The sequence below is a fragment of the Theropithecus gelada genome, chromosome 3 (assembly GCF_003255815.1).
Source record: "Theropithecus gelada isolate Dixy chromosome 3, Tgel_1.0, whole genome shotgun sequence".
In the NCBI taxonomy this organism is placed as follows: Eukaryota; Metazoa; Chordata; class Mammalia; order Primates; family Cercopithecidae; genus Theropithecus; species Theropithecus gelada.
The window spans coordinates 94,016,978-94,031,178 of record NC_037670.1 but is presented as its reverse complement, the minus strand read 5'-3'; the positions used below and the strand labels follow the sequence as shown (position 1 = coordinate 94,031,178).

Sequence of the window (14,201 nt, the reverse complement as noted above, 5' to 3'; positions counted from 1 at the left end):
AAGGATGAAGAATATAATAACAGTGTTAAATCACTGAGGATATACTTAATACTATATTTTAAAACCAAATAATTTTACAGTGTTGACATTATACCATACAAACTATGAAATACTCATTTTTTTCTATACCAGTATATGAAGACTGAAAGGTGTCAAAATACAATCGTGTAATTGGTCATTTTTAGAGACATCCATAGAATTCATAAACAATATTCACTGAAACAAATTCAGGAGAGAATTTTCAGAATTAGCCCTCACTGGCAGTTTGAAAGCGTTGAATTGTTCTCCCACGTTGTGTGGCAGTTCTGGGGCTGTATTCAAAACGTTGGTATCTAAGTAGGAAATGAGTCGAAGTCGACGTTACTCTTGAGGTTAAAGGTTTGTTTCTTTCAATCAGTTCAAACTGACAGGCCTCCTGCCATCACCTCCTCCTTAGCCAGGCAGACAGGCCCTGGCCGTCACTGTGAAAACATCTGTTGAATGGATTTATTGACTGGATCTTGTTTTTTCTCTCCCTTTCTCTATTTTTTTTTCTTTTTCCTTCACACCGTTTATTATGTCTCTGACCTGATGAACTTAATTTGTTGACATGTCGCTCAGTGTCTCCCTCAAATCTTGTCTCACATTTCTTTCTACTGTGCTCTTTTCTTGGCAACAGCCCTTCCTGGAACCCCCGCACACACGTGCGCTCTCTGTGCGCCAAGCGCCGCTGGCTGCGGTTGGCATGGATGGATTAGAGAAACACCGTCTTGTCTCCAGGACTCACTCTTCCCCTGCTGCCTCTGTTTTACCTCACCCAGCAATGGACCGCCCCCTTCAGCCTGGCTCTGCAACTGGTAGGAATCCCTAAAGACTCCCTCTAATAGGCAGGCTAAATGCACCGTTCTTGTAGGATTAACCGATTTAAATGCTCTGAATAACTCCAATAGCAGAACGCTCCATTTTAACCCAGTGCAACCCAAATTTTGTGAGGTTATATTGGCTATAAGACAAACAGCACATCTGATAAATCTTGGACTCAGTACTAATAGCCTCATAAATTGCTATCATCCAAGGGCCTGGAAAATACATCAACAGGTGCATGAGTTTTTTGGAAATGAAAATCCCTGCAACATTCTTTAGCAGTGTTCCTCAATCTCTTACCTTCTGCCCAGCCACTGGGAAATTTATGATGCTTGGCTTCCTCACTTGACTCCAAAGAGTGCCCTTTAACCAGTTTGTTTTTTTGTTTTATTTCATTGTTTTCTTCTGGTTCCCCATGCAAATGACTCATGGAATTCTATAGTACCAAAGCAAACTTTACTTGATTCTATGTATGTTACTTTCATTTCTATTTATTAGGGAATCTCTGGGTGGGCTTTTTGACCAACCTCTTCCTTTGTCTACAGCTGTGTTTGATATTTTAGAACCTGACTACAGAGGAAAACAAGCCAGATAATTCCAAGGCCAAAAGAAGGTTAAGTGTGGAACACACACACACACTCACACACACACAAAGGGTGCTATTCCCTCCGCAAAGGAACAGTGCTGTAAATACATGCGTGGATAATTATTTCTTTTTGTCTACTCCATTCTAGTTCCGTGCTCTCAAACTGTGGCTGATCAAATGAAAGATATTGTGGCCCTAACAGACTCATAACTTGGATGCTGCAGAAGGAGAATTTATATGTACTTTCCCCAAAGGCTCTTTTGAGTTATCTGATTTATTTTTAAATCCATTTTCAGGATTCAGAGCTTGTTTTTGTGGCTTCTGTGACCTCATGCAAGCCTTTGTGCTTGGAAAAGTTAAATCTCTTTTCTAAAACCATATTCCCAAGCCTTAATACTATCTTTTATTTAAAAATCAATGAATGAAATGACCAAGTTAATTAACTTTGGTAGGCATCTTTAATAAGTATGCATAGGAGCTACTTTTTATAATGCCTTATGCCATAAGAAAACATTCCGTACTAGGAGCTATGAGCTGGGTCTATTTCTTTCTCCGTACTAGCCATTGCCTCCGACTCTCCTACTTCCAGGAGCATAGCAAAACTATGCCCAGATATTCCGGAAAACCCAGGAACACTGCCCAGTGTTAGTGGCAGCCTTTGAATCAATCATGCCTGGTGCTATCCCTGTGGATTCACAGAGTTTTTGCTCAAAATCGGATACATGATACAGAGGAATAATTTTTTGCATATAGAAAGAGCAATAGCCTTTAAGAATTACCTACTCTCTATTCTTTCTCCTGAACGTGTCTTTTATTCAACCCTAATATTTCAGAAAATACAGAGTAACAACCATTCTATCATGATAACTGTTTCCATTGACTGAAATAATTTCCTTAAGATTATAATATCAAAAATTAAAAATAATATTAAAAATAAATTCTTTAAGTAAGCTTAACTACAAAGTTTCATGTTGATGTCCCCAAGTTTGCTGCTATATATCGCTGTATTCCTATGGATAAAGTTTCTTTCCTTGGTTAAGAGGGGTGGCCCTTTTCTGACATACTTCAGTGTCTTCCAGTTTTCATATGTTCCTTTGAATGAATGGAGCAAGATATCTGAATATTAGAGAGAACCTGGAGTTTAAGGAAAATGTGTTGCCAAATGGATAGGATTTGTAGACCTTAGAAGAATCCAGATGGAGGGGTGGACTGTAAACCCAGTAACATAAACAGGACATAATCCTACTCTGATCATTCAAACAAAGACTAGGTGATTTCAGAGAGTTAGGTTTTTCCCCCTCATAATGTCAGCATTTTAGTATTTATCAAAGCATATATTCCAAAAACAAATAGGAAAGTGAACTTAAGATTCTTTTCATATATAATGGATTTGATGAGGCAATTCCTTGCCCACATGAGAGATTATGTAAAATTATTTTAGAAAACACAGGATTTTGTACTTAATAGACATTCAATAAACATTTTAGTTGAATCAATGAATATTAATTTCATAATAAACACTTACAAATTTACTAGTTCAAATTTGAATACACTGAAAGTAAAAGTTACATTGTAACTTGTTCTGCTAGAGGATAACTAAGTTATTTAAAAGTTACAATAACTAAGAGGAATATTTGTTAGCTTATTTTAACTTACAAGAATGTTGCATCTTTACACAGAAAATCCTACAAGAAAAAGGCACAATATTTTAAAATCATGCAACATATGCAATTTATAATAATAGCTTCTCCACTGGCATTGGGATTAAAATATATATATACTTGATATGTAACATTCATTTAGTACTATTCCAAATCCTAAGGAAATGAAATCCACCATCTTCACTCTGCTATTCCACATATTGCTCTGGCTTTAATCCAAACTTAAATTTCCCCTGTAGCCTGAATACTACTGTAATCCACATGATCTCAAAAATCACTTTAGTAATTCTAATGATCTTGATTTCAGATGAGAACTATAAGGTTTTCATTCTAGTATGATTGAAAATATATATTTTAAGCACTAATCTCCTTTCTTTTGACTTTTTAATATCTACTTGTGGCAGACATGTTAAACAATCTAAAGGAATATTCACCTATGTTCTTTAGGAATACAGTAGACCCTCTTATCTACATGGGAGCTATTCTAAGACTCCCAGGGAATGCCTACAACAGCCCATACTATTGAACCAATTGAGGTCAATAGGAACCCATTTCTGTTCATGTCTTCCACCCATAAATTTATAGCCTTTTCCATCTTAACTAAGCACTTCTCACACGCTATGGTCATAACTTTTGTAGTGTGAGGTGAGGTGGGGCAGCAAAACAATTACAAATTTCTTTTTTCTTCTTCACAACTTCACAGATAGAAGATTCCGTCTTACTGTAGAGCTTAGCAACCTTAGCATATGATTTTTTTTTTTTTAATTTCCTTAAGTCGAGAACTTAGACCTTTCATTTAAAGGAAGCCCTTTAAGGCTTACCTTTGGCATATCCAAACTGTCAACCTCACTACTCTTGCACTTTGGAGCCATTATGAAATAAAAAATAATTAAAAGTGAATACACTGAAAGTAGTTACATTGTAACTGTTGTTCTGCTAAAGGATAACTAAGTTATTTAAAAGTTACAATAACTCAGAGGAATATTTGTTAGCTTATTTGAACTTACAAGAATGTTGCATCTTTACACTGAAAATCCTACAAGAAAAATGGGTTCCTATTGACACTGCCACAGTCAACCTGATCATCAAGACAGCTACTAAATGACTAGTGGGCAGGTGGTATAGAGAGCATGGAGCTGCTGGACAGAGGGATAATTCACATCCTGGGCAAGCTGGTCTTACACTGGGGCAGTGTAAGACTTCATCATGCTGCTCAGAATGATACACAATTTAAAACTTAGAGTTTTGTTGTTATATAATTGTGCATTTCTGGAATTGTCCAGTTAATATTCTCAAACCATAGTTGAAACTGTAGAAAGACAAACTGCAGATGGGGGAGGGGAGAGGCTATTGTATTTGTATTTTTTTTTTTTTTTTTTTTAAAGAAAGTCATAAGATCCCACACTCTCAATAGCTGTTCCACTAAATAGCAAGGTAGTGGACAGAGTTACATTTTAGAGCTAGGAGGCTGGCTCAAATCTATCCTCTAAGAGCTATACTTTTTGGTGCTACTAAAAAGTTATTTAACGCAAAAGTCACATAATTTTCAATGCACATCCTTTAAACCTTCACCATCCATGTGCATCCTCCGCAACCCACTGGATTAGCCATATAACTCCCTTTCTGACAAGAACAAAAAATGTTCCAAGGGAGAAATATTATCTGAGTTTAGTCAGTTTTGGAAAGATGCCGTCTTCAGTCTATTTCCTGAGAGTAGAAAGTAGGCATAAATTGCATAAAAGTATTTTTACAAGATAATTTTTTTTTTTTAGATGGAGTTTTGGTCTTGTTGCCCAGGCTGGAGTGCGTTGGTGCAATCTCAGCTCACCACAACCTCTGCCTCCCGGGTTCAAGTGATTCTCCTGCCTCAGCCTCATTAGTAGCTGGGATTACAGGCATGTGCCACCATGCCTGGCTAATTTTGTATTTTTGGTAGAGATGGGGTTTCTCCATGTTGGTCAGGCTGGTCTTGAATGCCCAACCTCAGGTGATCCACCCACCTTGGCCTCCAAAGTACTGAGAATACAGGTGTGAGCCACTGAGTAGGGCCTGAGATAATTGTTATATATTAATTGAACTTTCGTGGTAACATTTATACTTTTGAGAATTATAAAAATTGATACAAGTTCATTGAAGGCAATTTGGTAAATCTAGAATATTATAATGGAAAGTCACTCATTATTCTACCACTCAGAGGTAACTTCTATAAAAATATGTTTATACTTATTTTCCAATCAATACTTTTTACTCTATAAGCTTATCTTTAACAGGATAAAGAAAAGTAATTTGTATTTGTATACATATCTATGTGCATGTGTGTATATCTGAAAGTATGTGTGTATATTTGTATATATGTGTATATATACAGTGTATATGTGTGTGTGTGTGTGTGTATGTGTGCATGTCTTAAGGCCTTCTAGAGTAGCTTCTGTTATTACCCATATTAGAATGGAGAGACTAATTTTTCCTTTTGTCAGGAAATCTATTTTTTAAATTGCTGTCCTCAAATATATGTACGTGAAATTTCTTTCAAAAAACTCTTCCAAAATTTACCCATGTAATAATCACTGAAGAAGATAAAAAGAGCTATATTTTTTATTTAGGAGATTAATTCAACTTGATCACATATATCATGTATCATAATATAAACATTAATGTAGAAAATATTTTTATAAATATGTAGGTATATATTATTTTTGTGTATCATACACACACACACACACACACACATATATTTTTTTGGGGGTATGCTTTTTATACCTAAGAATTTAATCCTATTACCTTCGCACATGTTTTGAAGACAGACTTATTGGGACACAAGTTTTTTATCTGAAAAGTCTGGAAATGTGATCAAACGTTCAAGGGGTTTAGCACTAAAGAGTAGAAGTCTGAGGCCAACCTGATATGTGTTTCTTTGTGGGAAGTATGATTTGCAATTACTTATCCACGAACATATTTTTTCTACTTATGGAAACATCCTCAATTAGTCCTATTTCAAATATAACTTGTTTTATTACATTTTACTTTAAAAATTGAAGGTTTGTGGCAATCCTGCACTGAGTAAGTCTATTGGTGCCACTTTTCCAATAACATGTGTTCACTTCCTGTCTCTGAGTCACATTTGGGTAATTCTCATAATATATCAAAACTTTTCATCATTATTATATATTTTATAGTGATCCGTGATCAGTGATCTTTTTTGTTTATTATTATACTTTAAATTCTAGGGTACATGTGCACAACGTGCAGGTTTGATACATAGGTATACATGTGCCATGTTGGTTTGCTGCACCCATCAACTCGTCATTTACATTAGGTATTTCTCCTAATGCTATCCCTCTTCCAGCCCCCTACCCGCCTACAGACCCTGGTGTGTGATGTTCCTTGACATGTGTCCAAGTGATCTCATTGTTCAGCTCCCACCTATGAGTGAGAACATGTGGTGTTTGGTTTTCTGTCCTTGTGATAGTTTGCTGAGAATGATGGTTTCCAGCTTCATCAATGTCCCTGCAAAGGACAAGAACTCATCCTTTTTTATGGCTGCATAGTATTTCGTGGTGCATATGTGCCAGATTTTCTTAATCCAGTCTATCATTGATGGACATTTAAGTTGGTTCCAAGTTTTGTTATTGTGAATAGTGCTGCAATAAACATACGTGTGCATGTGTCTTTATAGTAGCATGATTTATAATCCTTTTGGTATATACCCAGTAATGGGATTGCTAGGTCAAATAGTATTTCTAGTTCCAGATCCTTGAGGAATCGCCACACTGTTTTACACAATGGTTGAACTAGTTTACAGTCCCAACAACAGTGTAAAAGCATTCCTATTTCCCCATATCCTCTCCAACATCTGTTGTTTCCTGACTTTTTAATGATCGCCATTCTAACTGGTGTGAAATGATATCTCATTGTGGTTTTTTCATGTGTCTGTTGGCTGCATAACTGTCTTCTTTTGAGAAATGTCTGTTCGTATCCTTTGCCCAATTTTTGATGGGGTTGTTTGTTTTTTTCTTGTAAATTTGTTTGAGTTCTTTGTAGATTCTGGATATTAGCCCTTTGTCAGATGGGTACATTGTAAAAATTTTCTCCCATTCTGTAGGTTACCTGTTCACTCTGATGGTAGTTTCTTTTGCTGTGCAGAAGCTCATTAGTTTAATTAGATCCCATTTGTCTATTTTGGCTTTTGTTGGCATTGCTTTTGGTGTTTTAGACATGAAGTCCTTGCCCATGCCTATGTCATGAATGGTATTGCCTAGATTTTCTTCTAGGGTTTTTATGGTTTTAGGTTTAACATTTACGTCTTTATCCATCTTGAGTTAATTTTTGTGTAAGGTGTAAGGAAGGGATCCAGTTTCAGCTTTCTACATATGGCTAGCCAGTTTTCCCAGCATCATTTATTAAATAGGGAATCCTTTCCCCATTTCTTGTTTTTATCAGGTTTGTCAAAGATCAGATGGTTGTGGATGTGTGGTGTATTTCTGAGGCCTCTGTTCTGTTCCATTGGTCTCTATCTCTGTTTTGGTGCCAGTATCATGCTGTTTTGGTTATTGTACCCTTGTAGTATAGTTTGAAGTCAGGTAGTGTGATGCGTCCTCCTTTGTTCTTTTTGCTTCACATTGTCTTGGCAATGCAGGCTCTTTTTTTGGTTCCATATGAACTGTAAAGTAGTTTTTTCAAATTCTGTGAAGAAAGTTATTGGTAGCTTGATGGTGATGGCACTTAATCTATAAATTACCTTGGGCAGTATGGCCATTGTTCCTATCCATGAGCATGGAATGATTTTCCCATTTGTTTGTGTCCTCTTTTATTTCACTGAACAGTGGTTTATAGTTCTCCTTTAAGAGCTTCTTCACATCCCTTGTAAATTGGATTGCTAGGTATTTTATTCTCTTTGTAGCAATTGTGAATGGGAGTTCACTCATGATTTGGCTCTCTGTCTGTTATTGGTGTATAGGAATGCTTGTGATTTTTGCACATTGATTTTGTATCCTGAGACATATCTGATGTTGCTTATCAGCTTAATGAGATTTTGGGCTGAGATGATGGGGTTTTCTAAATATACCATCATGTCATCTGCAAACAGGGACAATTTGACTTCTTCTTTTCCTAATTGAATACCGTTTTTTCTATATCTTGCCTGATTGCCTTGGCCAGAAGTTCCAACACTATCTTAAATAGGAGTGGTGAGAGATGGCATGCTTGTCTTGTGCTGGTTTCAAAGGGAATGCTTCCAGTTTTTGCCCATTCAGTATGATACTGGCTATGGGTATATCATAAATAGCTCTTAATATTTTGAGATACATTCCATAAATACCTAATTTATTTAGAGTTTTTAGAATGAAGGACTGTTGAATTTTCTCGAAGGCCTTTTCAGCATCTATTGAGATAATTATGTGGTTTTGTCGTTGGTTCTGTTTGTGTGATGGATTATGTTTATTGATTTGCATATGTTGAACCAGCCTTGCATCCCAGGGATGAAGCCAACTTGATCATGGAGGATAAACTTTTCGATGTGCTGCTGGATTCGCTTTGCCAGTATTTTATTGAGGATTTTCACATTGATGTTCATCAGGGATATTGGTCTAAAATTCTCTTTTTTGGTTGTGTCTCTGCCAGGCTTTGATATCAGGAGGATGCCGGCCTCATAAAATGAGATAGGGAGGATTTCCTCTTTTTCAATTTATTGGAATAGTTTCACAAGGAATGGTACCAGCTCCTCTTTGTATCTCTGGTAGAATTTGGCTGGGAATCCATCTGGTCCTGGACTTTTTTTGGTTGGTAGGCTATTAATTATTGCCTCAATTTCAGAGCCTGTTATTGGTCTATTTAGAGATTCAACTTCTTCCTGGTTTAGCCTTGGGAGGGTGTATGTGTCCAGGAATTTATCCGTTTCTTCTAGATTTTCTAGTTTGTTTGCATAGAAGTGTTTATAGTATTCTCTGATGGTAGTTTGTGTTTCTGTTAGGATTGGTGGTGATATCCCCTATATCATTTTTTATTGTGTCTATTTGATTCTTCTCTATTTTCTTCTTTGTTAGTCTTGCTAGTGGTCTATCAATTCTGTTGATCTTTTCAAAAAACCAGCTCCTGGATTCATTGATTTTTTGAAGGGCTTTTTGTGTCCCTATCTCCTTCAGTTTTGCTGTTATTTTAGTTATTTCTTGCCTTCTGCTAGCTTTTGAATTTGTTTGCTCTTGCTTCTCTAGTTCATTTAACTGTAATGTTATGGTGTCAATTTTAGTTCTTTCCTGCTTTCTCCTGTGTGCATTTAGTGCTATAAATTTCCGTCTACTCACTACTTTAAATGTGTCCCAGAGATTCTGATAAGTTGTGTCTTTGTTCTCATTGGTTTCAAAGAACATCTTTATTTCTGCCTTCATTTCATTATGTACCCCGTAGTCATTCAGGAGCAGGTTGTTCAGTTTCCATGTAGTTGTGCAGTTTTTATTAGAATTTAGTTTTCATTAGAATTAATTAGTACTTAATCCTGAGTTATAATTTGATTGCACTGTAGTCTGAGAGACAGTTTGTTGTGATTTCTGTTCTTTTACATTTGCTGAGGAGTGCTTTATTCCCTATTATGTGGTCAATTTTAGAATAAGTGTGATGTGGTGCTGAGAAGAATGTATATTCTGTTGATTTGGTGTGGAGAGTTTTGTAGATGTCTGTTAGGTGCAGAGCTGAGTTCAAGTCCTGGATATCATTGTTAACCTTCTGTCTCCTTCATCTGTCTAATATTAACAGTGGGGTGTTAAAATCTCCCATTATTATTGTGTGGGAGTCTAAGTCTCTTTGTAGGTCTCTAAGGACTTGCTTTATGAATCTAGGTGCTCCTGTATTGGGTGCATATACATTTAGGATAGTTAGCTCTTCTTGTTGAACTGATCCCTTTACCATTGTGTAATGGTCTTCTTTGTCTCTTTTGATCTTTGTTGGTTTAACATCTGTTTTACCGGAGACTAGGATTGCAACCTCTGTTTTTTTGTTTGTTTGTTTGTTTGTTTGTTTGTTTTTGCTTTCCATTTGCTTGGTAGATCTCCCTCCATCCCTTTATTTTGAGCCTATGTGATCTCTGCACGTGAGATGGGTCTGCTGAACACAGCACACTGATGGGTCTTGACTCATTATCTAATTTGTAGTCTGCATCTTTTAATTGGGACATTTAGCCCATTTAAATTTAACGTTAATATTGTTATGTGTGAATTTGATCCTGTCCTTATGATGTTAGCTGGTTATTTTGCCCATTAATTGATGTAGTTTCTTCATAGCATTGATGGTCTTTACAATTTGGCATGTTTTTGCAGTGGCTGGTACCAGTTTTTTCTTTCCATGTTTAGTGCTTCTTTTAGGAGCTCTTGTAAGGCAGGTCTGGTGTTGACAAAATCTCTCAGCATTTGCTTGTCTGTAATGGATTTTACTTCTCCTTCACTTATTAAGCTTAGTTTGACTGGATATGAAATTCTAGATTGAAATTTCTTTTCTTTGACCACATTGAATATTAGCCCCCACTCTCTTCTGGTTTGTAGGGTTTCTGCCAAGAGATCCACTGTTAGTCTGATGGACTTCCCTTTGTGGATAACTCGACCTTTTTCTCTGGCTGCCCTTAACATTTTTTCCTTCATTTCAACCTTGGTGAATCTGAAAATTATGTGTCTAGGGGTTGCTCTTCTTGAGGAATATTTGTGGTGTTCTTTGTAGTTCCTGAATTTGAATGTTGGCCTGCCTTTTGAAGTTGGGGAAGTTCTCCTGGATAATATCCTGAAGAGTGTTTCCCAAGTTGGTTCTCTTCTCCCCATCACTTTCAGGTGCACCAATGAAGCATATATTTGTTCTTTTCACATAGTCCTATATTTCTTGGAGACTTTGTTCATTTCTTTTTACTCTTTTTTCTCTAACCTTGTCTTCTCACTTTATTTCATTAATTTGATCTTCAATCACTGATACCCTTTCTTCCACTTGATTGAATCGGCTTTTGAAGTTTGTGCATGTGTCATGAAATTCTCGTGCCATGGTCTTCAGCTCCATCAGGTAATTTAAGCTCTTCTCTACACTGTTTATTCTAGTTAGCCATTCATCTAATCTTTTTTCAAGGTTTTTAGCTTCCTTGAGATGGGTTCGAACATGCTCCTTTAGCTCGGAGATGTTCATTATTACCAACCTTCTGAAGCCTACTTCTGTCAACTCGTCAAATCATTCTCCATCCATCCTTGTTCCATTGCTGGTGAGGGGCTGCAATCCTTTGGAGGAGAAGAGGCACTCTGGTTTTTAGAATTTGCAGCTTTTCTGCTCTGGTTTCTCCCCATCTTTGTGGTTTTATCTACCTTTGGTCTTTGATGTTGGTGACCTACAGATGGGGTTTTGTTGTAGATGTCCTTTTTGTTGATGTTGATGCTATTCCTTTCTGTGTGTTTTCCTTCTAACTGTCAGGTTCCTCAGCTGCCAGTCTGCTGGAATTTGTTGGAGGTCCACTCCAGATGCTATTTGCCTGGGTATCACCAGTGGAGGCTGCAGAACAGCAAATATTGCAGGCTGATCCTTCCTCTGGAAGCTTTGTCCCAGAGGGGCACCCACTTCTATGAGGTGTTTCTTGGTCCCTACTGGGAGGTTTCTCCCAGTTTGGCTACATGGGTGTCAGTGACCCACTTGAAGGGGTAGTCTGTCCATTCTCAGAGCTCAAATGCTGTGCTGGAAGAACCACTGTTCTCTTCAGATCTGTCAGACAGGGACGTTTAAGTCTGCAGAAGTTGTCTGCTGCCTTTTGTTCAGCTATACCCTGCTTACAGAGGTGGAGTCTATAGAGGCAGTAGGCCTTGCAGAGCTGCGATGGGCTCCTCCCGGTTTGAGCTTCCTGGCTGCTTTGTTTTACCTACTCAAGCCTCAGCAATGGTGGACGCCCCTTCCCCAGCCAGGCTGCTGCCTCGCAGTTGCATCTCACACTGCGCTAGCAGTGAGCAAGTCTCTGTGAGCATGGGACCCACTGAGCCAGGCACAGAAGAGAATTTCCTTGTCTGCCAGTTGCTAAGACCTTGGAAAAAGCACAGTGTTTGGGCAGAAGTGTCCTGTTCTTTTTCCAGGTACAGTCTGTCATGGCTCCCCTTGGCTAGGAAAGGGAAATCCCCCAACTCCTTGTGCTTCCCGGGTGAGATGATGCCCTGCCCTGTTTCGGCTCACCCTCCATGGGCTGCACCAACTGTCCAACCAGTCCCACTGAGATGAACCAGGTACCTCAATTGGAAATGCAGAAATCACCCATCTTCTGTGTTGACCACACTGGGACTTGCAGACCAGAGCTGTTCCTATTTGGCCATCTTGGAATGGACCCAATCAGTGATCTTTTTATAGTACTTTTGTAATTGTTTTGGGGAACCATGAACCACACCCAATCAAGACAGTGAACTTAGTAGATAAATGTTGTGTGTGTTCTGACTGCTCCACTAAGTGGGCATGGCCCCATCTTCCTTTCTCTTTTTGGCCCTCTCTATTCCAGTGACACTACAATATTGAAATTAGGCAAATTTATAACCCTAAATTGCCTCTGTGTTCAAGTGAAAGGAAGAGTCACATGTCTCCCAATTTCTATCAAAAGCTAGAAATGAGTGAGCTTAGTGAGGAAGTCGCTTCAAAAGCTGAGATAGGCAAAAGCTAGGTCTCTCGTGCTGGTTACCCAAGCTGTGAATATAAAACAATGGCTCTTGAAGGAAATTAAAAGTGCTACTGTAATGAACAGAAAAATGATAAGAAAGCAAAACAGCCCTATTGCTTATATGGAGAGAGTTTTAGTGGTCTGGGTAGATCAAACCAGTCACAGTATTTCCTTCAGCCAAACCCTCATCCAGAGCAAGTCCCTAACTCTTCATTTCTATGAGGGCTGAGAGAGGTGAGGAAGTTGCTGAAGAAAAGTTGAAAGCCAGCAGAGGTTGGCTCTTGATGTTTAAGAAAATAAGCCATCTCCATAGCATAAAAGTGCAAGGTAAAGCAGCAAGTGTTGATGTAGAAGCTACAACAGGTTTTCCAGAAAGTCTAGCTAAGATCACTGATGATGATGGCTACACCAAACAACATAATTTTATTGTAGATGAAACAGCCTTTCATTGGAAGAAGAGATAGGGAGAAAACTTTAAGAGATAGAGGGAAATAGTCAATGACTGACTTCAAAAGATAAGGTGATTCTCTTGTTAGAGACTAATGCAGCTAGTGGCTTTAAGTTGAAGCCAATGCTCATTTCCCTTTCTCAAAATACTATGCCCTTCAGAATTATGCTAAAGCTACTCTACCTGTGCTCTATAAATGGAACCACAAAGCCTGGGTGACAGCATATCTGTTTAGAGTATGGTTTATTGAGCATTTTAAGCTCAATTTTTAGACTTACTACTCAGGGGGATAAAATGTTCCCTTTCAAAATATTACTGCCTAATTGACTGTATACCTGGTCACCCAAGAAGTCTGATGGATATGTGCAAGGAGATTAAGTTTTCATACCTGCTAACACAGCATCCATTCTGCAGCCCATAGATCAAGGGGTCTTTTAAATTTTTACATCTTATTATTTAAGAAATACCTTCTATAAGGCTATACCTGCCATAGACAGTGATTCCCCTGATAGATCGAACAAAGTACATTGAAACCTTCTGGAAAGGATTCACCATTCTAGATGCCATTAAGAACATTCATGATTCATGGGAGGAATATCAACATTGGCAAGTGATTGAAAGAAGTTGATTCCAGTTCTCATGGATGACTCGAGGGATTCAATACTTCAATGGAGGAACTAACTGCAGAAGTAGCAAGGGAACTAGAATTAGAAGTGGAACCTCAATATATGACTGAATTGCTCCAATCTTGTTATAAAACTTGAATTAATAAGGAGTTATTTCTTAGGGGTTGAGCGAGAAAAATGTTTTCTTGGGATGGAGTCTACTCCTGGTGAAGATGCAGTGGGCATTGCTGAAATGACAACAAAGGATTTAGAATATTACATAAACTTAGTTGATAAAGCAGCAGCAAAGTTGAACAGGATTGACTCCAGTTTTGAAAGAGGGCCTTCTATAGGTTAAATGTCATAATACCAAGCAACATTTCATGCCGGGAGAAATGTTTTGTGAAAGGAA

General features: G+C 37.9%; 1 protein-coding gene across 4 annotated transcripts in view; it reads left to right on the top strand.

Moving 5' to 3' along the window:
* HDAC9 (histone deacetylase 9) overlaps window positions 1–14,201 on the top strand; it is a 910,741-nt gene that overhangs the window by 643,953 nt on the left and 252,587 nt on the right. For all 4 annotated transcript variants that reach the window (XM_025379211.1, XM_025379208.1, XM_025379210.1 and 1 more), the window contains exon 13: window positions 659–836. In XM_025379211.1, coding sequence (XP_025234996.1) covers window positions 659–836 — 178 coding nt within the window. The remainder of the gene's footprint in view (window positions 1–658; window positions 837–14,201) is intronic.